The sequence below is a fragment of the Girardinichthys multiradiatus genome, chromosome 7 (assembly GCF_021462225.1).
Source record: "Girardinichthys multiradiatus isolate DD_20200921_A chromosome 7, DD_fGirMul_XY1, whole genome shotgun sequence".
NCBI classification, from domain to species: domain Eukaryota; kingdom Metazoa; phylum Chordata; class Actinopteri; order Cyprinodontiformes; family Goodeidae; genus Girardinichthys; species Girardinichthys multiradiatus.
In genome coordinates this window covers 28,509,120-28,535,833 of record NC_061800.1, presented here as the reverse complement: position 1 = coordinate 28,535,833, position 26,714 = coordinate 28,509,120, and the positions used below count along the sequence as shown (strand labels likewise).

Genomic DNA, 26,714 nt, shown 5'->3' with positions numbered 1-26,714 from the left:
ACTTCTTCTAATCCTTTCTGACCCACATCACATACCAGAAATACCCATAAGCTCAACTACGTTTTAAAAATGGTACCAATTTTGTTGAAACATATCATGTTATCTATACATAAAATTTAATTACCCAGCTTGGCATTTAGCTGATTCACATACTTTCCACTCTTTCTAGCAAATCCTCCTAGGGAATTCTGCCAGGGCGCATTCGACCCCTTGACAGCAGTAGGAGAAGAAGAAGAAGGGATGAGCTGTCAAATGTGAGAGGATCTGATCATTATGTATTTTTAGAAGGCTGGCAGTTTGCGATCATGCCAATAACCCCTAAATAGATTATATTTGCTGCCTCAGTAAAGTTTGAGGGTATTCTGGGACATAAAGCCCACAATAAAACTCTGAAGGTACCTTATTTGTCCTACAGAATTGTATTACTGTTGCAATTTCTTATTTTTAATACAGTCAAAGTGTGTTTAAGGCTGCACTGGCTAAGAGAAGAGCACTGAAATATTACCAGGTAATAAAACTACACTACCAAATATTTTGTAACTAAAGACCTTCAGCAATTCATTGGACTTGACACGGTTTTATGTTTCAAATTTATTAGTCCATTATAGCTCACATTTAAATCGCTACACTTTTCTAGCCAAGTCACAAACAAATCCCAGTAGTAGAGCATTTTACAACAGGGATAAAGTGTTGAGCACTTCAATAATTCTTTCAGTAAATTATTTCCTAATGGCCCTATGGACATTGAAATTCAGATGTTTGTAACGACATCTAATAATCCACACATATGAATAAATAAAAACACATATAGTGGCATAAACAACCATTTGCATCCGTACAGATTTATTTTGTTTTTGCTGTTTTTGTTTAAATGTGTCACATGCAAATATTAGACAAAGAAATAGTAAATACAAATGTTGTTCAGTTATAAGAAAAAAAAAAACTATCCAAACTAACCTTACTCAATGTGTAAATATAATTCTCTCTTCAATTTATGAATCATCTGTATTTAACCACATTTATGGACATATGACCTCAATGGACATTTATATATGTTTTAAAATCACTTGAACTAGAACCTGTTTGACAACATGAAGTAGGCTAAAACGAAGCAACATACCCTGCTATTATACAAAAAAAAATATGAAAAGATAAGAAACAAAGTTATTGACATCTATCACTCTGGAAATGGTTGCAAAGCCATTTCTAAGGCTTTGGGAAGCACAGTAAGAGCTATTATCCACAAATGGAGAAAACATGGAACAGTGGTGAACATTCCCAGGAGTGGCTGCCCTACCAAAATTACTCCAAGAGCATACTGATAACTCTTACAGGAAGTCATTATACAACTAAGGACAATATCTAAAGCACTACAGGCCTCACTTGCCTCAAGTAAGGTCAGTTCATGATTCAAAAATAAGAAAGAGACTGGGCATGACATCTGTAGGAGGGTTCCAAGGCCAAAATTGCTGCTTAGCAAAAAGAACACATTGGCCTGTCTCACATTTCCCAAAAAACATCTTGTGGATTGAGGTTAAATGATGAATATGAAATGGCCAAAACTGCAAAAGCACAAACTGGTGAGGGGTAATCTGACCAGCACCCAGACTCCACACAGCTCTGCATGGCCAAGATACGAAGCAAAGGCCTACACACAGCTGTACGGTAAACCACTGCTCCTACACATAGCTCTTCATGTGTTTTACTCACTGGCAGGCTCAGGGGACTAAAGTTTTGCAATGCCCCTTTTATGTCAGACATACACAAGCCTTCAGCTTCCATTAGTAGAAACAACTTTAAAACTTGAGCTTACCATTGGTGAGGCTTTTTGCTTCTGATGGGGCTGAATGAAGTTTTGGTAAAGTTGCATCCCAAACTGAAAGATAATAAGGGTTAAAATTACTAATTTGAACCCAAATACTGCATAACATTAAATTTGTAAACCCTATTCCTTAGTGTTACAAAGACAGCGAAAATTATCCACAGAAATTCTTATCTTTACATTACATTCAATTTATTTATGGAGCAGCGTGACTGACTAATGCTTTAAACTGCTCCATCCGATATCCAGACAATGAACACACGCTGCCTTTATCAAGAGCGGGAATGCTAATCCAGCATCACTCAATAGTTTCCCTTGACCTCTTTCCAAAGCTAAATCTGATTCTAGCGCTGACTCAGCATTACTCCTAGATGTCAGGCATAGTTATTCATCAGCAAGCCAACCTTTAACAAGCGTATGGCTGTGATCCAGCAGGTCTTAGTCTGCTCATCATCCGCACAAAGCAGCTTCAAATCACGAGCTGAACTGCACTTTGTAGCCTGTAGGGAGACATTATACTGAGACGCAATATTACAATACAATGTGGGTTGGTAGCTTTGATTATCTGTTCTATTAAAACAAGTTCAGACATTATGAGGTTATAGAAGTGACTACTACCTTGACACAGAAAGCAGACTCTGTTGGTGCTCCATACATTTTTTTGGCTGACAAAACAGTGTAAATGTCACTGTCAGTGAAGTCAGCAAAAAACTGGAGATGCCTTGGTTCCTGTACAGCAAAAAGAGCTCATTATAGAAACAAGGCAAAGACTACTTTAATTCATTTTCAATTTTATTGTATTTTGTTGTGATTCAACACCAAATACTGCATACTTAAAAACATTTTTAAAATATAAGTCCTACAGCAGGTGTCTTTCAACAATGGCTTTCTGCTCACTGCTCATCCTTAAAATACATATTTGTAGAGTTCATGACTTATAGTTGTCCTATCAACAGATTCTTCAACATGAGCTGTGAATCTCTGCAGCTCTTCCAGAGCTATCGTTGTTTAATTCTCTCCTTGCTAAGTCTGTTTAAGTGGAAGGCCATGTCTTGTTAGGTTTTCAATTTTTTCCATGATAGATTGAACAGTACCCACTGAGATGCTCAAAGCTTGGGAAATGGTTTTATATTGTTTTAGAACCTAACTCTGCTTTAAACTTCATTGCAACTTTATCCCTGACCTGTTTTCTGTTTGTCTTGGTCGTTATGATGCTGTTTGTTTTCTAATATTCTCTATCAAACCACTAAAGCCTTTACAGAACAGCTGGATTTGTTAATTTATAGATTAAACCACCCACAGGTTGACTCTATTAAATAATTTGGTGACTTCTGGGTGAAATTAGTTTCTCTGGATTTTATTTTTTTATGGGTATTAGTCTAAAGGTAGTTGATGACCGATAAAAACCCGAGTTTTTATATTTTTATTAGCAAAAGAGTTGGAAACTCATGTCCTGCCAACTAACAAGTTTGCACTACTTGTGTTGGTCAATCACATAAAATCCCAATAAATTACATTTAGGATTTTGGTGGTAAAATGAAATATGTTGAAAAGTTCAAAAGGTATGAAAACCTTTACACATTTATCTAAAATGTGTAATACTAGAATTACATATTACACATGGTCAATTTACATGTATATGCCAGAGTTGGAGGTTATTATTTTATTTTATGATGACTAATGAAAAATAGATTAACTATAAAACCAATTTTTTGAATAAATAACAAACAATACTTCTTTAAACTATTTCTTTGAAGTCAAAATACATACTAATGCCAACAAAATTTGCAAGAAATAAGAAAGATTTAAAAATCTTAGTGGTGGAGCATTATAATTCTGTGAATTTTCATCTAAATTCATCACTATACTTGTATTTAGAAAAAAATATATGAAAGAGAGAAGTATATATTTAGAGAAATTGACAGTATCAATAGCTAGATTGTGTCAGGGATAACTCTCCAAGTAAAAAACGTTGAAAGACTTTCATTGTTCTGCTTCTGTGTGACACACTTTCCCACTTCCTTATTTAAAGTAATGCTTCAGCCATTAATGTCTGTGCTGACTGACTAGCAATGTGTGTGACCAAGACACCAGGTGGATTGTAAACACGCAGGACAAAAAGCGGGCGCCATACCAAACCTACCTGTACTTTAACAACAAAAGGCCTACTGTTGTAAGAAATGAAAACAGTTGAAAAGTGGGTGTGTTGGCAGGTATAAGCTTCACTTGTCAGCACACAGAGAGTATGGTTTCCACTGCAGCTGACCTCAGGAAAATCAAGCTCAACCTGCTCCAGTGCCTTTCTATAACACATTAGGTGTACATGCAGAGGATGAACTAATCATGAACTGATTTCAAACTGAAAAAAGTTTTTCAATTGGTTGTATGTCTGTTTTTGTGCTGTGTGTGTGAACCCCAAGGGCAGAGCATATATATAAAATACTCAAAAATATGAATTAATTCGTTATTAATTGAATAAAAAGTGTACTAACCTTGGAAGTCCCCTTAGTGGAGAAATAAAGCCCTGACCTCCGTAAAACAAAATAAAACTTCTTCCAGGACTTCTTGCTTTGCTCTTTGACATGAAGGTGGCCATGGATCTCAGGACAAGTGCTGGATTTGAGGAAGGTCTGTTAGGATAGGGAAATATTTAACCATTCATGGCTCTTTTCATACCATTGGTACTCAAAATGAGAGTTCTGCATTTAGAAAAGGATTCATACCTCAATAAGCTCGGAGTGGTCCACAAAGCCATTCATTTCTGTGGATATGGAAACCATTTGATCTGGGAAAAAGTCCTGCAAAATTTGTTTAACATTAATTCATGTTTTTAACAGTCGTAATATGTGTGTGATCCAGTGGCAGTTTTTGATATGGGCCAAATGGGATGTTTCCCAGGGCGGCATTAGAAAGGAGGGCATAAGCACCAGATGGACAAATATAACTTGTTTGTCATGATAAGGCTTTAAATAAAGTTGCTATTGATTTTATACATTTGCAGACAATGGGGAGAATGCTCTCCCTGCTTGCGACAGAGAACGGGAAACTATTTTATGTGGTTTGTGTGAGACTTTGAGAGTTCATTGCATGATTTCTCGCCACTGAATTTAGATTGTGTAGATGATGGCCTTGTCCAGGGCACCATTCATGCAAGAACCACCACTGGTTTGATCACTTCATATTCAGTACAACTTTGGGCCAAACTCACCAAGGGTTTCTTAAAGAATTCATATTTAGCATAATTCTTCCTAAAATACAGCCGACTGTCCGTGTCCATCCCACTGCCCGACACTACGTCCATAACATCTTCATGATCTTCTATGGTCCTCTCTGGAGAAGACACAGGGAGAACATGAATGAAAGCTTAATGAATAAAAGGTTTTAACCAATGTGTAACCAGTTACATGGAAACAGATATCATTAGTTTAAATTATCAGCTGAAAGTGAAGTTATTGCAAAACATCATACAGCAAAAAGTATATAAACGAAATTTAGTCTTTAATAATACATTAGCATTTATCCTTTGAATGAAACCATGCCTCTTGAGGCTAAATGTTAGCTAAAATAGTTATTTCCTAGTACTTGGAATTATCTAAGTACCAGTGTAAAGCTTACTTTTTGCAGAGAACTGTATTAAAAATGAACATCATATAAATAATGAGTACTGGTTAAACACATGGCAAGGGAAAATATTCTGAAAAGTAAAAAATGTAATGCCTTTTAAATAATCTAAAATTAAGTGTTTGTGAATGAAGTATCAACTTTTTTCATGCAATAATAATATCACAATCTTTACAGTAAATATGTTCACATACAGGCAGCAGCCAGTTGATTTAGCTCATTACAAACTCTGAGAACTTTTCAAGGTCTGTATATTACTTAGATGACAAATTCTCAGTCCCTGTAAAACCAACACAGTACAACACAGTAATATTCAATAAGTTAGAATATCATTGAAAAGTTAATTTATTTCAGTAACTTATTCACTAAGTGAAACACATTATATAGATAAATTACACACAGACTGGTGATTTTAAGCTTTTATTTCTGTTAATTTTAATTTTCTGCTTACAGCTAATGAAAACACAACATTTAGGATTATAATATTATAAATGATAAGACATTTTTAATGCAAAAATGTGGGCTTTATTTTGAAAAGATACTTTTATTCTGACAAACCAGAAAGCATATTTTAATTTATTAAATATGACTGTATATATCACATATGTGTTAAACAAATGTCTCAGATTTAGAAATGCACTAAGAAACTGACTGAGGACCAGAATTAGCCGATTTTAAGCTTGATTGGCCCTGATAGGTCACCTATCCAAAACTGTTTTTATTTATTTTATTTTTTTTCCTGATCACTGATGTACAATACTAAGTGCTATCTGGCAACACTAATAACAACACTCTTTAGTATGGATGGTGTAACTGATAAAAGACCAGTAAAATTTAAAGTTAGCTATTTTAGGTATCATTAAAGTGTTCACCATGAAGTAAGAAGAAGCACAAAATATGTAAGACCCAATTTGGGAGGAAATCATACTTTTTAGAACTTGTTGAAACATCTCTCACTTTCTCATTCCGGCTGCGAGAAGAGAGAAAGCATTATAATTTTAGCAGATAACAGGAAGGCCAAGTGTATTACTCCAAGAATGTTCATTTTAATCTTTTTGAGCTGTTTTTCACAGAATTTTCTTGATTCTGAAAATGTTGGCAAATAACTGCGTGATCCCCCATTAAGCCATTTAAAGTGGAACTAAACCCCATGTTAAAGAATAACTCCACCCCCAGACAGATTTTGAAAAACAGCACCAAAGTGAGCAGTGTCAAGTGTTAGGATGAGCGGAGGGGGTTAAGCGAGGGGTGGTCAGGAGGACAAGTTTGAGCAGAGTGTGGCAGGTAGTTTCAACATGGATAGATCTTTTGAGGTGGAGGATTTTTCATCCACCTCATCATCGGAGGTTAAGTTAGGCTTTATGGAGCCCAGCAGGCCTGAGCCTTATCAGTTTGAGCCGCTGGCTCACGGCGCTGACTCAGAGATGCCAGAAGCTGGTGCAGCCGAGGCAGCGGAGGAGCATTTCCAACTCTTAACTCGCTACGGAGGGGCGTGTGTCTTAGTGAGATGGTTTTGTACCCGAACGCGGTGGCTGTGACGTAGGCACTTATCACGCTGTACCGTTTGAAACAATAGGAAAATTCAACTGCAGGAGCCACTGTTCAACCCAAAGAGGGCAGCACCAAGACAGTTGTAAGACCAATACTGCAAAATTAAACAAGTTTACATAAAATGTAAAAAATAAGATAGCACACCTAAGGCCCAGTTTATAAAGTTGATTTGGTGTTTAGTTCCTCTTTAAACCATTTTGTCTTTGTTTTAAAATATTAGTAAATAATATAAATAATTATTCGTATAAATAATTAATAAACTCTCAATGCAGCTGACTAGAATTAAAAAAGTGTGTTTAATGCTGTTTTGTATTATTATTTAATATTATGGGTTTTTAAAAAATATTATTATAGTTCTATAAAATAAATCTGTATTAGCAAAACATTACAAGAGACAGGAATCAGAAATTGGCCACAAAATTCAGATTACTGCATGTCTACTAAGTTCCTTTCCTGGAACATTCTGTAATTGTCCTGAGCTTGAAAGAATAGCAGATGTTCAGTGCGCTTTTCATGTACGTCTTTGTCACTACAGAGAATTAGTGTAAAAAGCTTGATTAGAAACAAGCGACAAATGGGGCTTAGGAGTTTTGTTGGCATTTTTTCTCTTTTTGCAAAAATAAGAATGTTGTTGGTATAAAAATGTTAGATATATTCACCATTGAAATCCTGTGTCTGACATTATGACCAAGGCAGGTGTACTTTAGGTTTAAAATGTTTCAAGTTTAAAATGAAGGAAAACCAGTTGTGAAACAAATGGAGCTGTGGTTGAACAATAATCACATCAACCAGGGTGTGAAAGTACATGTGTAAATGGTGCACATACAACAATGAATCACAGCATTATCACCACAGCCAGGTGAACTGAAAAAAACTCTTAATTAAATTAATAGCACAATATCCGACAGTGTCAACTGCCAGAAGCAGCTACAATATGAACATGAGTATCATTACTGTATGACTAAAGAAGTTAAAAAGTCCCATTATTATTATTTTTTTGTGTTGACCATCATGTGCATCCTGTCTAAGGCAAACTGCAACAACAGTCTAAATATAATGAGAAAACAAATCATGTTATCCATATCAATATTTTTATATTCTGAGACACTGGAGGTGAACAGCTTAATTTTATTTATTTTGTTTTGCCTTCTTAAATGTAATTTTCTTATTATTTGGTAGAATTGTCATTAAACTGTATGACTTGGATCACACGTTTTGATTATGCCTTCACAAGCGTCTGACAATAGCTTGACCATTAATTTTGCCCATTAATTTACCATAGGACTGAGGTTAGGGCTTTGTGATGGCCACTCCAAAACATTAAAGTTGCTGTCTTTTGACTGGTTTAACTGGCAATTATTTAACTGGTTTGGCAATATGACAATTGTTATTGTCCATTTGGAAGACCTCTTCGCACGTCAGTGCTAATCTCCTGGCTGATATCTTTTGATCTTGCTTCAATATTTCCAAACAATATTCTCTCCTCATGATGCCATCCATTTTGTGAAGTACGCCAGCCCCTTTTTTAGCATGGGTTCTTCCTTCCTGAGAGGTCCGGGGTCAGTACAGGACATGTTTGAGTGGGGTTAATGACACTGACAAGGTTTAGTTGGCTTTTTCACTAGGGGTGATTTGCACAGTTCACAATAGAAAGCTCACTTCTGGGAACCAGAACCTGTGTTATTCCTGAATGGTATGATGGATGGACATTCCCATGGTTGTTTTTTACTTGTTCATAATTGTTTGAACAGATAAATGGGGTACCTTCAGGCCTCTTGAAAGTTTACACAAGTATGAACATGACTTGTGGAACTCCACAATGTTCTTCATGATAATTGATTTATTTAGATTTTTTCATATTAAACAATGAAGCAGATTGTTTAAAGTGTTGCCCTAAAATAAATCCAGAGGTGTTTCTCCAGTTACCTCTTGTTGTGATTTAACCTTTAAGATGCTTACAAAGTCAAGACACCATGATCTGGGCATTCCTCACAGAATAGTAATCATGGCATGGCGTATGCAAGTATCCGACTTTGAAGTGACAAAGATTTCTTTCTCCCATTTTTCTCTTAGAAAAGTAGGAAGAATTTTGGTAATCATAACTGACCTAAAACAGAGAAAGTTTTTTTTAAATTTTGTACCAAACCTTGACACAATTCAAAGTAGACTGGAATTAACAGCAGTTACTGACATGCAAATTAAATGAATCAATGAAAATAAACAGTATGCATCTCTATATTATATATTTGTTGGCAGCGCCTGGTGGCCGGGTTGCTCCTCGCGGGACCCGGCCGGGCCAAGCCCGAACGAGAGACGCGAGGCCATCGCCCAGTGGGCCCACCACCTGCAGGGGGAACCGTGAGGGACCGGTGCAAAGAGGATTGGGTGGCGGACGAAGGTGGAGACCTCAACGGCCCGATCCCCGGATGCTTAGGCTGGCTCTAGGGACGTTGAATGTCACCTCGCTGGGGGGGAAGAAGCCTGAGCTTGTGCGGGAGGTCGAGAGATATCGACTAGAAATAGTCGGGCTCGCCTCCACGCACAGTGTGGGCTCTGGAACCCATCTCCTTGAGAGGGGTTGGACTCTGTTCTACTCTGGAGTGGCCCACGGGGAGAGGCGGCGGGCTGGTGTGGGTTTGCTTGTTGCCCCCCAGCTCAGCCGTCTCGTGTTGGGGTTTACCCCAGTGGATGAGAGGGTCGTATCCCTGCGCCTTCGGGTTGGGGAGAGGTCTCTGACTATCATTTCAGCCTACGGGCCGAGTGGCAGTGCAGAGTACCCGGCCTTCTTGGCGTCCCTGTCGGGGGTGCTGGAAAGTGCCCCTCCCGGGGACTCCATTATTCTGCTGGGGGACTTCAACGCCCACGTGGGGAACGACAGTGACACCTGGAGAGGCGTGATCGGGAGGAATGGCCTCCCCGATCTGAATCCGAGTGGTGTTTTGTTATTGGACTTCTGTGCTAGTCACGGATTGTCCATAACGAACACCATGTTCAAACATAAGGGTGTCCATCAGTGGACTTGGCACCAGGACACCCTAGGCAGGAGGTCGATGATCGACTTTGTTGTCGTATCATCAGACCTTCGGCCACATGTTTTGGACACTCGGGTGAAGAGAGGGGCTGAGCTGTCCACTGATCATCACCTGGTGGTGAGTTGGATCCGCTGGAGGAGGAGAAAGCCGGACAGACTTGGCAGGCCCAAGCGCATAGTGAGGGTCTGCTGGGAACGCCTGGCAGGGCCCTCGGCCAGGGATGTATTCAACTCCCACCTCCGGGAGAGCTTCGACTAGATCCCGGGGGATGTTGGAGACATAGAGTCCGAGTGGACCATGTTCTCCGCATCTATTGTCGATGCTGCTGCCCGTAGCTGTGGCCGTAAGGTCTGCGGTGCCTGTCGCGACGGCAATCCCAGAACCCGGTGGTGGACACCAGCAGTAAGGGATGCTGTTAAGCTGAAGAAGGAGTCCTATCGGCTGTGGTTGGCTATTGGGACTCCTGAGGCGGCTGAAGGGTACCATGAGGCCAAGCGTGCTGCGGCCCGGGCTGTGGCAGAGGCAAAAACTCGGGCCTGGGAGGAGTTCGGTGAGGCCATGGAGAAGGACTACCAGTTGGCCTCGAAGCGATTCTGGCAAACCGTCCATCGCCTCAGGAGGGGGAAGCAGTGCTTCGAAAACACTGTTTATAGTTGGGGCGGGAGACTGCTGACCTCGACTGAGGACATTATCGGGCGGTGGAAGGAGTACTTCGAGGATCTCCTCAATCCTGCCATCATGCATTCCGTGGTGGAAACAGAGGCTGGGGACTCGGGGTTGGACTCTTTCATCACCCAGGCTGAAGTCACCGAGGTGGTTAAAAACCTCCGCGGTGGCAAGGCTTTGGGGGTGGATGAGATCCGCCCTGAGTACCTCAAGTCTCTGGATGTTGTAGGGCTGTCATGGTTGACACGTCTCTTCAACATTGCGTGGCGGTCGGGGACAGTGCCTCTGGACTGGCAGACAGGGGTGGTGGTCCCCCTTCATAAGAAGGGTGACCGGAGGGTGTGTTCCAACTACAGGGGGATCACACTCCTCAGCCTCCCTGGTAAGGCCTACGCCAGGGTATTGGAGAGGAGAGTCCGACCGATAGTCGAACCTCGGCTTCAGGAGGAGCAGTGTGGTTTTCGTCCCGGCCGTGGAACACTGGACCAGCTCTATACCCTCTACAGGGTGCTCGAGGGTTCATGGGAGTTTGCCCAACCAGTTCACATGTGTTTTGTGGACCTGGAGAAGGCATTCGACTGTGTCCCTTGTGATGCCCTGTGGGGGGTGCTCCAGGAGTATGGAATCGGGGGCCCTTTACTAGGGGCCATCCGGTGCCTGTACGAGCGGAGCAGGAGTTTGGTCCGCATTGCCGGCACTAAGTCGGACCTGTTCCCAGTGCATGTTGGACTCCGGCAGGGTAGCCCTTTGTCACCGGTCCTGTTCATAACTTTTATGGACAGGATTTCTAGACGCAGCCAAGGGCCGAAGGGGGTCGGGTTTGGGGACCAGTGGATTTCGTCTCTTCTTTTTGCAGATGACGTGGTCCTGCTGGCCCCTCTAGCCAAGACCTACAGCATGCGCTGTGGCGGTTCGCAGCCAAGTGTGAAGCGGCTGGGATGAGGATCAGCTCCTCCAAGTCCGAGGCCATGGTACTCGACCGGAAAAGGGTGGCTTGTCCTCTTCAGGTTGGAGGGGAGTTCCTGCCTCAAGTGGAGGAGTTTAAGTATCTCGGGTTCTTGTTCACGAGTGAGGGAAGAATGGAGCGGGAGATCGACAGACGGATCGGTGCGGCTGCCACAGTAATGGGGGTGCTGTGCCAGTCCGTTGTGGTGAAGAGAGAGCTGAGCCGAAAAGCAAAGCTCTCAATTTACTGGTCGGTCTACGTTCCTACCCTCACCTATGGCCATGACCGAAAGAACGAGATCCCGGATACAAGCGGCTGAAATGAGCTTCCTCTGTAGGGTGGCCGGGCACTCCCTTAGAGATAGGGTGAGGAGCTCGGCCATTCGGGAGGGGCTCGGAGTAGAGCCGCTGCTCCTCCACATCGAGAGGAGCCAGTTGAGGTGGCTCGGGCATCTATACCGGATGCCTCCTGGACGTCTTCCTCGGGAGGTGTTCCAGGCACGTCCCACTGGGAGGAGGCCCAAGGGACTGCCTAGGACACGCTGGAGGGACTATGTCTCTCGGCTGGCCTGGGAACGCCTTGGGCTCCCCCTGGAGGAACTGGAGGAGGTGTCTGGAGAGAGGGACGTCTGGGCGTCTCTGTTGAGTCTGCTGCCCCTGCGACCCGGTCCCGGATAAGCGGAAGTACGAGTACGAGTACGAGAAATGCCATTAAGAGTGGGGCTACAGTGGCACAGTGATGGTAAGGTGAAAACTTCATCAACACTTGAAGTACTTGGAACAAAATTTATTCGCAGACTAACATGTTTCGCCTTGTGGCCTTCTTCAGGGTCATTACAAATTACCACACAAGTTGTATTTAAATAAAAAGTAAAATACACAAAAAATTTAAATAAACCAATCACATGTATACACATACACCAACTGACCAATCAGCATACAGGGGGATGGTACTTGCCGACTGGTTAAACCAGTGCCCAATTAGGCTCTTGCTAAAAACACTTGGCCTTGAAAGGGGACATAACAGTATTTGAACTTGTCGCTAGTGCTGCTGCTTCTTCTTCTGCTGGTGGTTCGCAACAAATTCAGAGGTGCATACCGCCACCTATTGTACATCATTGTATAACTCCACCCACTATAGTCTATGTTTTAGTTTTGTATATCATAAAAATAAGAACAATGCTTTATTTATAATACTCTTGATTCCCCCCCCCTATCTCCCCTCTGTTCCTAATAGTCCTTTTAGACTGAATTATCTCCCATTCCTGAGATCACGTGACGCCAAGTCGCTGTTGTAAATTCGTATTCTCATAGAAAAGAAATCGTATTCACAAACTGTTATAGCATATTGTATTCATACAGAATAAACCACAACTGTAAACTTGAACTTTGTGTTTGTAATTTCTTGAAGCTGTAACATTTTATTTTGTATTCTTATAGAGAAAATATACAATACCTATTTTGGATTTTACTTATGCACAACAATTGACTAATATGCACACATTTCTGTCTTTACATACACATTGTTTTTGACAGCGTTCTTACCCCATACTTTTGGATCACTACAGTGGCACAAACAGCAATGAATCAATCAATATATATAAGAACTCCATGCTGGTTCCTTATATATTATGATACTCACTCACGGCAATATGCACAATAAGATACTCAAAGAGACAAAACAAATCTCACCTATTCCCAGCTGGGTAAGGTGGTCAATAAGAGTCCAGCTGTGGTCATCAATGCAGTGATTCTTCAGGACAAATAGCTGGCATACATCCCTGGCAGTGACATCAGTGGGAACCTCTACAGCTTTGCTGGTGTTGTTTTCATCGTAAACTTTAATCACCTGAAATAAAACAAATAAGAACCTAAGAAATAGGTCACAAGGAAATCTAAATGAAGTATTTTTAAAGTGGTCAAACACACTAAGGCAAAAATAAATCTTCTCCACCTCATTGACTAGATATTTGTTTCAGTAAAGCACAGAAAAATACACAAAGCATGTTTAATGTAACGAGCTGACACCAACATGGAAAAACTTCAAACTTTTAACTAATTAGTCTACTTCCCCTCTATTTGGAGGAAAGTATCTTGCTGTGTCCGGGTAAGCTCTAAAACCTAGTCCACAGTAATGCAAAGTTGTTCCCCCTTTGGTTCACAACATAAAATTACATGTCTGTTGGGACCCAGCCATGGGGACAACATGAATGGCCAGTACGAGCTTTTCTGGAACTTTCAAAATAAATCGCATTAACCTACTTCCAGCACAGCCAGAAACACGGAATAACAGCGGACTGCCCGTGACGTCACTGTCCAAATAAAATCACCACTTTTGCAACAAATTGACCTCTTCCACGCAGGTCACCAGAGGAACTGGATGGAGGGACACAGCGCGCTAATGTCTCTTTGCTGGCAAACAGACAGAACTCTTCAAACTGGATCCAAGAGTGTCATACAATCACGCGATCATATGCATTAAGTTAAGTAGGAGTGAATTGCTGTTTGTGTATCCGGTATTCATTCATGAACAGGGGTAATTAAAGTACAAGCGTCGCTTGACTTTCTCTCTGAGGTCTACAGAAGCAAACTGTGTTCCAGAGAGTTCCCAGCAGAGACCCTGTCTCTACAATGCCGAGTGCAGCAGTTTTCCCGGTTTGAAGGACAACGGGACCGCATCACCTTGGTTACAGCAGTAACGTACAGTTTCGCCGGCCGACAGAGCGTGCCGCCCCACAGCTACGGAGGTTAGCTGCAATTAACCCTTTGTTCACTGTGGAAGTTTTTCTCAACTTCGTTGCCCGGACAACGTTTCCTCAGCATGGTCCACGTAAGAGGTTGTGTTTTGGGCAGAAAGAGAAGTAGTTTAGAATGAAATAATCTAAACATTTTTCGTTTTATGATGTTTGGTTTTGTGTTGAAACTCAGCCATCTTAGTGCTAGCAGATTATCTGCTCAGCACATGTGCTCAGTTTATGAATGTGTCCCAATTCAGAGGCTGGATCCTTCGAAGACCGTATTTGTGGACCGATTACGTCACTGCGTGGCGACGAAGGCTGTCCCAATTCATGAATCCTTCTGAGACTCCTTGAAATGCGGCCGACAAATGTGTCCTTCTTTGGTCCGATTTGAAGGATGGGTCGTGACTATCCTTCGTGGCCCATCATTTCCCATGATTCATTGCGGGTCAAAGCGGCTTGGACAAGCAGGGGAAGCCATGGCGGACCACAGCGGCAAAAGCTGTGTAAATTGTAAAAAATTACACTCTGTGACACAAATGAACTTTTACAATGTTTTTAGTGCGGGAATATAACTGTGTAGACGTGAAATATCTGCTTGATTTATCTAGACATCGCTTAATTTCAAACGTGTTCCGACGTGTTCGGAGATTTCCACTTCCGATGTAGTAACAGCCGCCGGCTTGCCTCGCCAGCCTTCCCGGCGGCGAGCCAAGCTAAACCTGGAGAGATCTGACCTGACTCCCGGCACTAAGCTCCCGCTGCCTGTCATCAAAGCGAACGTCAAACACAAGTGATTTCTAACAGTTTATGTTAGTATTATTTTAATTTATTGTGTCATTTGTTCATGTAAATTGATTTGACATTACAGGTGATATTAAAGTTAACCTGAATAAATGGACATTTTTATGTAACCTTACTCTATCGCTGGAGAGTGTGACTGAAAATAAATAAGCTTTACACTATTCATTTTTGATGAAGAAATGCGCTGGAGCGTGCTAACAGCTGGTGAAGGCTAGACCGTCCCAATTTGCAGCTGCTCACTAACGACCTCCGTGGTTTTAGCGGTCGACGAAGGACCCAGCCCACATAGACTGGGTCCTTCGAAGGATCCAGCCCCTGAATTGGGACACACCCTATGTGTTCTGTGTTTGTGTTTTGTTTTTTTTAAAGTTAAGACAAGCTTTATTTAAAGGGTGATTTTAAACACAGAAGATCAGCCATAACGCACCATCCACACTTATGCATTTGAACCCTTTTATTAATGGTATTTTAAAAGGTATGTGTTTGATTCTGATGATAAGCTATAAGCTTCTTTTGTTAGCTCGAACCGCTAACAGCTAAGAACACGTGCTTGCCTGCTAAAGATCATTTACCCAAAAATGTTATTAGCTTTCAATCTAGTAAAATAATATTTCCCTAAATATTATTTTACTAAACTTGATAACTAAGTAACACAATTAAGCCCATTTCTCAAGGATTTGGTACTTATTTAAAATATTTCTTTAAATATCATTTTAATAAATAAAGGCAGCTAATTAAACACCGTTGAGAATTGCTCATCCAGAAGGTTGGTTTTATTCAGCAAATCATTCTTTAAAACATTATTTTATTAAAATAATATTTTATCTGATCTTGCATTGTGAATGGTTGTTTAAAGGTACCAATTATTGCCTAAGTTGGTTCCAAGACTAACTTAACTTCACTTCCAGATTCTTCAAGATAATCCTTGGTTCTCAAACATAAATAACATTGCATGGTAATGTTGCATCACTCTTGTGGTCATGGTACCCAACCATCTTTGATCAACCTGTTTATATTGTACATAGCCCATTAGTCTTCCTTATTCTTTAATTCTGCTTAGTAGTTTAGTTGGATTGTTTTAGCATAGTAAAGAGTTTGTTGACTGAAATATGTTTGACTTTGAGTTGACTTATTTTTATTAATAAATTCTTGTATTTTAAGAAATTGTGTGAATTCATTCTGTGTGTGTGCAGAGTTTTGCTGTTCAATATTGTCAGAGCTTGGCTCATCCCTTTCAATTTTGTGCTAATGCCATCGCCTTACTGGGCTGGTATTCACAGGACAACCCTTGACAGACCGAAATATTATTTAATAAAATATTAAAGTATTAATATTAAATATTAAATAATATGTTCATATTCATAATTACAACACATCAGACAGCACAGCAAATGTTTCCTGGTTCCAAATAAGTTTCCCCATCTCCGTGTTTTCCTCTGTGATGCAATAAAGCTCAAGAGCTGCATGACAAAACAGCTTGTTAGCATTTTGCTTTCCCAACTCCAGAAGTACAGTATGTATCATTGGGGTACTCTACTGAAACACCTGCATCCTCTCTCCTCCAGGAAGAGCCAATAGACCAGCTAAGATCTATGGCTCAAATACGTTTAAAATAATCACCCACCTGTGGTAAGATTTTATCAAAGCTTTCCGAAAGCTCAAAGAGCAGTTGCAAAGGACATAGTCAAACTGAGTCCAAAACTTGAGAAGTTTAAGGAAACAATGCTTCCAACAATAACATGACCTTTTTATGTAAACCTTTCGGTCTTCAACCAGTTCATTTGAAGTTCAGTAATACATGCCAAGAAAAGCAAAAGTCTGCAATGAATAAATAGCCCTACCATCCAGCTTTAATACAGTCAGCATTGCGTGATGCCATAACAAAGTTTCCATTCATACTCAGCCATGCCAGAGCAGAAAGACTACAACAGATTTACATGTCCAGACATGCAAGAAGCAAACAAGTGAAACAGCATATCATTGGCTAAAACTGACACTGTGAACTTGGGGATCTTAATGGTTACCAAAGATATTTCTATATACTGAGCTAACATTGTATGAAGAATTACAAATGTGCACTACTAAAATGAAGTATACATGATACTGTATTATGATGTGTATACCCTTTTTAAAGCCACAGTTCATGAAAGGACTAGGGGCATGTATAATTATACTGCACTGCAAAAGTATTGACCTCTTCACATTGTCACAGTACAACCATAAATTTCAATGTATTTTATTGAAATGTTATGTGATAGACTATTCACTTGTGTGTAATTGAATCTCATTGCAAATCCAGCTGTTATGTGAAGCCCTAAGAGGTTCGTTAGAGAATATAGACTACGAACAGCATGATATACACCAAGAAACACAACAGAGATTTAGCAGAAAAGCAGCCAAGAGGCCTATGGTAACTCTGGAGGAGCCACAGAGATCCTCAGCCCATATGGGAGAATCTGTTGACAGGAAATCTATAAGTTTTGCACTACACAAATCTGGTATTTATAGGAAAGCTGCAAGAAGAAAGCCATTGTTGAAAACAAATAAGCAATGAAAAGTTCAGTTTGCAGCTTGTCACAAACCATCCTGAAGATACAGCAAATGTGGTAGAAGGTGCTGTGTTCAGATGGGAAAAAAAAAACATCTTTTTTTTTACCTACATGCAAAAAGAAAACTAACACTGCAACTGAAAGTCATAATGAACAAATGACTCCCACTGTGAAACACTGATGGCAACATCACGCCATAGGGATGTTTTTCTCTAGACAGAGTTAATGGGAAAGAAAACCCATTATGGGCGGCAAAAGAATTAAAACTGGGGTGAAGGTTCAAACTTCCAGCTGGTCGACAAATAAATGGTTTAGAATAAACCATATTCATGTGTTACACATGGTAAGATGTCAACGTTGTTGTTTTGAGCTATTTTCCAAGAAAGAATGGGGAAAATTGTTCAGTCTTTAGATGTGTAAAGCTTGTAGAAACTTCAAAGGTCCCACAGCTGTAACTGCAGCAAAACATGTTTTGTGCTGAAACCAGGGGCTCTACATTCAAATCCACATCACAAATTGGAGAATTGTATTTGTAAAACAATTTAAAAACCATATAAAATTTTCCTTCAACGTCACGTTTTGTGTGTGTTGGTTTATCACAGTAAACCTTCATAAAAACATTAAGGTTTGTGGTTGCAATCCGACAACATGTGTGAATGAAGTACATCATTTTTTTAGCGTTTTGAGATTTTACTAGTGGCAAATACATTTGTTTTTAAATTCTGGCAAACATTTTGCAAACTATGCCGACATGTTCATAACTTACAGTGGAGGGAAATTCAGATTTTTAACATCTTTCCCAAAGATTAACCAACTTGAACACTTCAGGATCAAGCTATTGAACCTGTAACTGAGAGATGGCTACTGTGAGGCACATCCAAATGTACTTGCTTATAATTAAATTGTAAACTGATATTAGGCATGGTAATCCACTGATTTCATGACCAATTAATGTAACAGAATATCACAACAATCCACTCTGAAACCCAGAAGAAAGGATGATTAACTGTTTTTGTGAGCATGTACAAATAAAATGAACTAATCTAAACTGGGGATCTGAGGAAATGTCTTGCCAAGGTGATAGGTGGAACTTGGTGAAAAGCATTGGTACATTACGTGCTGTAAAGCCTGTCCGACAAGGCAGAGCAAATCCAGATACTTACCATACACCACTAAGTCTCATTGAACACAAACTCCTCCATTAGACCTTCTTATCTCTAGGGCAGTACAGCGTGTGCCATTTTACCAATTAGACTCCTAAGGCTGAACCTTGAAGCACACTCCCACAGCTGTGGCTCTGTCACTGAGCGGTGAGAGGGTGAGGAGTTGGCCCCCAGCCTGGACTAAGACAACCATCAGAATTACCCCCCCCCCCCCGCCATTTCTTCGCAGTCATGTCATAACACTGGAAAAACTGATGGTTTCAAATTCCTGCACGGCTTCCAAACCAGGTGCTACTTATAACAGCTATGAACAGTTGTATAGCCAGCTGCATACGGCAAACCGGTCATCTCTACTACAAGTTACTGGAAAGCAATAGCTAGAAGGACATAATCAGTGTACAACAGATTCATTACAGAAAAAGATCAATGTTATAAAGCCAGAGTGATAAGCAGGCTTTAAGGCTGGTTGCAGCTTTGTATATTAAAGTGGCCGCAGGAACAAGTTAAGATTTTGTGAGGTGAGCAAAAGTTATTTTAATGTATGATATTAAGAGAAGGGTAAGTAGTAATGTTTATTATATACTATCCACATGTTGGTGTAAACAGGCCTATTCCACAGCTTTAACAAGCCATGAAGCAAGAAAAGGTGGCCCATTTTTTCAGAGAACCCTAAAATCAGTATTTGTTGCAACGTTAAAAAATAAGAGATTTTATGGACCTTTAAGTACAAGACAAAATATGCTCATGTTCTGATGAATGCAGATTAACAAGACTGAGATCTCACTCTTTCATACACCTCCAATTGGCTAGATAAAAAAATTTACTTTTTGGTGACCTTTATTTTAAAGGACTTACAGAAAACTGAGAACTTGCAATAAGTGAACATGAGATCTGAAAACTGTTTTGAATAGAATGAAAACAGGAATCATCAGAAGATGACAAAATAAATAGTTCAACGAAACGTTTTTAGAGATGGACCTCATTTAGCACCTTTTGAAAATAAATCTAAATTTAGAACAGAAACTGATCTGAGAAAATTCGAGAAAAAAAAACAGAAGGAAAAACTGTACTGTTAAGGCATTATCAGAGAAAACAGAAAATCCATGCTAGATTCCTACCCGCTTCTGAAGACACAGAGGTGTGATGGCAGGCAAGGTGACTCTTCTCGCATGGAAAGTCATGCTTCATACCTTACACGCCCAACTGACCAGGAGACAAACACCCATCCATCCAGCAGTTGAAGGCAAGTATAATTTCAAGCTTTGATGATGTTAATAACTAATTTATACTAAATACTTTCTACCTAGTAACCCAACTCTATCCTATAAAAACCCTTTAAGGTGAGCTCCCTCCAAGTGTGAGAAACTAAACTGTTCTGCCTCCCCACAACACAAACTCCTCCTTTGTCCTTGAAAATGTTACATCTTTTTCCTTTTCTCGTCTTTTAGAAAAAGGGAGCATATAAACAAAATACTGAAAAAAAGATTTTCTCAGGGTGAACAGATTCGGTATATTGAGTGCAAGGCTAAAGGAACGGTAGTGATTGTTTCAAAAATAATGGTTGTTGATGAATAAAGAGAAAAAAAAACTGAAAGGAGCCAAAGATTTCACATACATGAGAGGGTTTTGCTGACTTTGCCTCCAGACACCACACAGCTATTTTTAGATTGTTATTACAATATGTAATGCAAGGTACACAGATCTTACCAAATAAAAATTGTCTTCATTATAACTGCTTATACCTACACTGGCTTGCAAAAGTATTCATAACCCTTAAACTTTTTCACTTTTTCTTACATTACAACCATAAATTTTATTGTATTTTTCTGGCGATTTTATGTCATAGACATAGTGAAAGGAAAACAGCAAATGCTTTGCTAATTTTTTTACAAAGAAAAATCTTAGAAGTGCAGCCTGATTTTTTTTTACTCCACTTTCTTGGGTCAATATTTTGTAGAAACTCCTTTCAGTGGAATAACAAGTCTTTTGGGGTATGTCTCTACCAGCTTTGCACACATTTAGAGGCTGACATTTTTGTTATTTCATGTCTACAAATTGCTTAAGCTAAGATTCTAAGATTAGATGTTAACATCAGTTTTCAAGTATTCAGGTTTCTCGATCGCATTTAGTTTGACTGGCCCATTCGAACACATGAATATGAATAACTGATCTAAACCACTACATCATAGTTTTGGCTGTATGTTTAGGGTCATTGTCCTGCTGGAAGGTTAACCTCCTCCACAGACTAAAGTTTTTGGCACCATCTAACAAGTTTTCTCTGTTATATGGCTTCACACATCTTTCCATGAGCTTTGATCAGCATCCCTGTCCCTGCTATCCCAGCAGCATGATGTTGCCACCACCTTGTTTCAAAATGGAGATGTTGTGTTAAGAGTGATGCAAAGTGTTACCTGGCACGTACAGCATTTACATGTAGCCAAAAGGTTCAGTTTTTGGTGTTATCTAACCCAAGCTCCTTCTTCCATTGCTGTGTCTCCTACGTGATCTGTGGCAAAATGTAAATACAACTTATTTTGCTTTCTTTCAATAATGTCTTTCTTCTTGCAGCTCTTCCATAAAGGCCAGATGTGTGGACTGCATGACTAAAGGATGTCCTATCATCAAATTCTACCACCTAGGCTGTGGATTGCTCCAGGTCCAACACAGTTCCTATGGACCTCCTCTTGGCTGCTTCTCTGATTAATGCTCTCTCTGTCCAGCCTGTCAGTTCAATTGGACGGCCATGTCTTGGTAGGTTTGCAGATGCTACATACTCTTTCCATGAGATGATGGACTGAATAGTGCTCTAGAATAGGTTCAAAGCTACCAATAGTTTTTTTAACCTAACCCCGTGTTAAGCTTCTCTGCAACTTTATCCCTGACCTCTCTGCCTTGTTCCTTGGCCTTCGTGATGCTGTTTATTCACTAATGTTCTCAGACTAAACTCTGAGGCCTATTTACTAACTAAATGACTTATTAAGGCAATTGGTTGCCCTAGGTATTATGTAATGGTATCAGAGTAAAGGAAGCTGAATACAAAAAAATGCATTCTACCCATTTATATTTTCATTTATGAAAAATTTAGTAAAACGTATAACATTTTCCTCTTTCAAATTATGGTGTACTTTGTTTTTGTCTATGAAATAAAACCTCAATAAATACATTGACAATTTTTAGATGGAACATGACAAAATTTGAAGATACTGTACCAACTGGTGTGAAAGCTGTCTGGTTGCAAATGTTTTACTTCATTCAGTAAGATACATCTCTGGTGTGACACAGAAATAAAGCCGATACAAACCTCTCACTTCCACTGTAACAGAAAATAAAGCTCTAGCATGTTTCCCTGTTTCATTTGTGTTTGCAATTAAAACGTGTCAATGTAGACTACCTTCACAGGGCAGGATAAGGAACACAATTGTGCTCTCACTGAATTCATGAGAACAGACAAGGAAAGCGGAGCCTCCCACAGCAGATTTCAATCTTTATCTGGAAACACAGCACTCTGATTTGTGAGAGCAGAGACAAGTAGACGCTGCTAGTTATCACTCAGCTAAAATGAATTGGAATTAATAGAGCCAGAGTGATAACAGAGTCTCCACAGCTCCCATAACAAAGTTACCTCCAGACACATTGTCCTTGACCATTGCAGCTTCAGTCGAGACCCCCGCCCCGCCGCTGAAGAAGCAAAGTTGCAACCAGAGGTTTGATTATATACATACATTGGGGTTAGCAAATGAGACATTTGACACATACTGTGATAATATTTGGTGGCTTTACCATTAAATGGGTGGCATACTTCAAGTTCCTTGACTAAATTTCACTTTACATTTGCCTCTTTTTTTTTTACCTTTTTACCCAGAGGTAACCTCTGTTATGAATTGAAGCTATTTCAATAAAAGCAATTATAAAATAAAAACTGCACTTTCAGGTGTTGTACATCAATGCATTTCACAGTTGCCTTGGCTGCATGTATTGTTTTTTATTTAAATTTTACAAGTATTTCAAAAATATCAGCAACATGTTAGCATATTAGAAAAATATAGGAGAAACAGATGGAGCATTAAACAAAGTATTTGAGATTTGCAGCAAAACAACCTTCTCTTCTTGCTTTCACTAAGTTGTGTAGAAGTGGCCTAATGTTGTATGAAAGCCTAAGCAGAATTTTGTTTGGACGCCAGTCTACAGTTAAACATACCAGCCACTGCAACACTGAGCGCTCACAGAATACAGACATTAAGTATAAAAGGAACTGCAGGTACATGGATTTGTATGTACAGCCATTTTTTGTAAAGATTTCCTAAGCTAAAATGATCACATTTATAAGCTGATCAGACAGGAGACATGTTTATTTATTCCTGGTTCTATAAGTCTATTCAAGCATTTTTTAAGTCTTGCAATTTTTTGCCTATTGACAAAGCAACAGAAATGAAATTGGCTTCAGGTTATGACTGTTAAAATAACTAACTCTGCGAATGTCTCCCAGAATATCTGCATTTTCCAAACCTTGTGAGTGAATTCATGTTTTCTCTTCTGCAGCCGTAAAGTTCACTGATGCCTTGGGATGCCCCTGACTCTAAGTGACTCTGTAAATTAACATATTTTAGAGTCAATTGTGAGGTCATGCATCCCAGTCAAGCAATGCTGGTTCACAAAATGATATTCGGAAATATAGAAGTAGATCTATGACATATTTAATTACTGGAAAATCATGGTGTTACTGTCAGCAAGTCGAGGTGCAGAATTAGGGTTTGATTGGGGTTTCTCGGGAGCAGATATGTGGAAGCAAAATGTCCACTTTGTTGTGAAAGGATATTGCCAGTACTTAATGACAACAATTATGTGACACTGGTCTTTCAGCTGCTGATATCATATAGGTCCAAAGACATGCACATGTACTCAGTGGGCAATGTGTCTGCTGACCTTCTCTGGAGATATATCACAATTAGAAGGAAAAATTACAAGACACACATTTGTGTTTTTAGCAAACGTTTATAGTAGGGGAAGTTGTGTCAGATTGTTAAAGTAGAAATAACAAAGGACAGAACCCTGTGCAGCAAGACTCTTGGGTTTTTCCATCAACGTGGTTCCAGTGTTTAACCAGGGCTGGGGTTAGAACTAGTTCTTAACTGGTTCTACTGATGAACCAGTTTGATTTTCAGCAATCAAATTGCCTACTCTGTACCATGTTATTACATCGCTGTAAACACCTTATTCAGTAAATGTATTGGTATTCTGAACTGTTGTGAATGAAAACAATTAACTAAACAATTTCTATTCAGTATCCTGCCATAATATCACCACTTTGATTTATTAATACAGCTCATCTCTGATCAATGCAGAGCTCTGGAAAACAGGAGCTAAACATGGCATTTAAAAAGTAATCTAGTGATATGAATTAGAAATGGCTCAGTGAAAAGAAAAAGGAAAATATTGGCTATAGGTGCAGCTTTATGTAATGCAATAACACTTAAACTCTGATCAGTTATTTCAAAGTAAAGAGCAGGAAGATAACAGTTATTTCATTACTGTGCTCACCCAATGTTTTATTAATGCTGAAGCTCTGTGATTTTACTGTTTATCGTCATAAATTAGGTAGATCAAAAACAAAATTAACTCGTTAGTTATAAACATGGTGGCCACAACATTTTGATTGGTTGCTGGTCTCCTTGAGCCTGTCTTCAGATCATGAAAATGATGGTTCTTTTTTCTTGCCCTGTTCTAAATTGGAGCTCTTTGTGGCAATGGAAACACAGGGAATTGGTGCTAAACAGGGACTTGCACAGTTTAGCCATGAAAACCAATTTGGCGAGAAGCCCTCCCCCACTTAAACAGGAAGGCCAATAGGATAAAATAAATTTGCTTGACTTGATTGCTTTAGACTTTCACCATCTATCTACAATTGAGCATGTTGATATTGGAAATGTCGACAGCCCGCTGGAAGACTTCAACACAGGGTAAGAAATTATAAAATCTAGGAAATACACAAAAGACTGCTGATATTGCTAGCAATGCTAACTGTGCTCTTGGCTCTAAGTGCTAATATGAGCTGTTAAAAGCAGTTTTTAAATGTCACGATCACATATTTTTGACTTTGTCTTACTAAAGTGGTTAAGCTCTATTTTATTGAATTCGTTGCTAATACTCACTTATTTACTTTATTATTTAACTATCAATAACCATTCTTGGCAGAAAAGCTCTCTAAATACCTGGATCCCGTGACTTTTTGGAGCGTTTTGTCAATATCTTTCCTCCTTAAATTCAGCATTTGCAGCTCAACAGCTAAATGGGAATATAATATAAGCTAATTTTTATTCTTATATTGCAATTACCAATATTTTAAACACATAGCTGAAGATACTGACATAGCTGTCACCTGTAGAACTACCTATACCAGGTGAATTAATCATGTCATCCTACAGAATATCATGACTATTATGCCCTTTTTCCACTGATTCATTTTAGGCGGCCTAGCTCCACTCCACTCGGTCTCACACTACTCGGTATGGTATCAGATGTGTTTCCACTGACCCACTGACGGCTGGAGATACGGCTGAAGCTGTCAGTGTAGTGCGCTGTGCGACATTGTCACATTAAAATAATCTACGTAAAATCATAAAAAATTAATTATTGGAAAATGGAAACATAAATAAACAAAATACAAATAAAGTTTGTATGATTGTGAATAAAAGAATGTCGCATATACTACGTTTTTTCATGAGTAAAATAATCCACTATGATTATTATCTGGAAAAAAGCCCAGCCATAATTTATAAAATAAGGCTGAGGGGTTTTAATGTGAGGGGGTGTGGCAGGAGAAGCAGAGAGGAGGGACGCTGCTGTCTGGACTGGTAAAAGTTTGTCTGAAGAAGTTACAATTTTGGGCTTTATGAGAAAGTTTTTGTTCCAGCCATGGCAATACCAACGATGTGGACTTTGATGTGCAAAACTGTGGACACTACTGACTTTTTTCAACCAAACTAGACAACAGTTCCTCACCCCAGTTAACATAAAAGTCTACTTCTCACCAGGCTCTAATCAAGCATGTGAGTCAGTGTTGTTGGCACACACCTCAAGAGGAAAAACCACAGCCAAATAACCAGAAAATGGTTTCTTGCTAGTCTGTGGTAAAAGATAAATAAATAAATAAATGTGTATAAGAGAATAGATAAGAAAAAACACAAGTAAAGTGAAAGGAACAATATTTTAGAATATTATACATTGGCATTATTATTATTATTTATTCTTTTTTTTTTAAACCGTGTCCTGTCTGGCAAAGTAGCACTCAGAATTGTTGTCTGCTAAGAAAAAGTCCAACAGATTTACTTTCACAAGTGGAGCATTAAAGCTAACTCTTTAAAGCTCTGCTTGATATTCATAAAAAGAAACTTTATTAGAAACTGCTTTGGGATTATTTCAGTTGTTACGGACACAGACAGAAATGAAAAGGAAAAAAAAAGAAGCACAAAAGCAAGAAAGGAGGGTCAAAAAGGAAAAAGGAGAGAAAGAGAATAGAATGGAGGAAAGAAAGAAGGATGAAGAGAATACAAGATAACACCCTGCTTGCTTCTACAACCTGCAGAAACTTTCATATTACCAGTTTTTTTATCGAAAGGTGCACAGTACTTATCAATGCAAGATGTATTTAGGGGTAAATGCGGCTCAATATAGAACATTTGTGTATCTGTTAATACCGGAAGCTATACACCTGTGGGTCTAAGTGTGAGTGTGCTTGTGTATACAAGGTTTCTCGATAAAAATATGCAATATGAGTGTGAGGAGCCACAGACCCGCCCCCCTGGACCCGGGACAGATACAGAGGA

General features: G+C 39.5%; 1 protein-coding gene across 4 annotated transcripts in view; it reads right to left on the bottom strand.

Annotated features, from left to right (window-relative positions):
• The window catches only part of grb14 (growth factor receptor-bound protein 14), a 40,671-nt gene that overhangs the window by 4,896 nt on the left and 9,061 nt on the right, over positions 1-26,714 (bottom strand). Inside the window, exons 1-8 of one of the 4 annotated variants that reach the window (XM_047371593.1) lie at positions 20,010-20,259; positions 13,330-13,486; positions 5,031-5,152; positions 4,546-4,620; positions 4,315-4,452; positions 2,441-2,551; positions 2,227-2,340; positions 1,814-1,876 (exon numbers count right to left, since the gene is read on the bottom strand). In XM_047371593.1, coding sequence (XP_047227549.1) covers positions 1,814-1,876; positions 2,227-2,340; positions 2,441-2,551; positions 4,315-4,452; positions 4,546-4,620; positions 5,031-5,152; positions 13,330-13,486; positions 20,010-20,072 — 843 coding nt within the window. In that variant the 5' untranslated portion in view covers positions 20,073-20,259. Of the gene's footprint in view, positions 1-1,813; positions 1,877-2,226; positions 2,341-2,440; positions 2,552-4,314; positions 4,453-4,545; positions 4,621-5,030; positions 5,153-13,329; positions 13,487-20,009; positions 20,260-26,714 lie in introns of those variants that run through there. The other 3 variants (XM_047371595.1, XM_047371591.1, XM_047371592.1) reach the window with 3 other exon arrangements.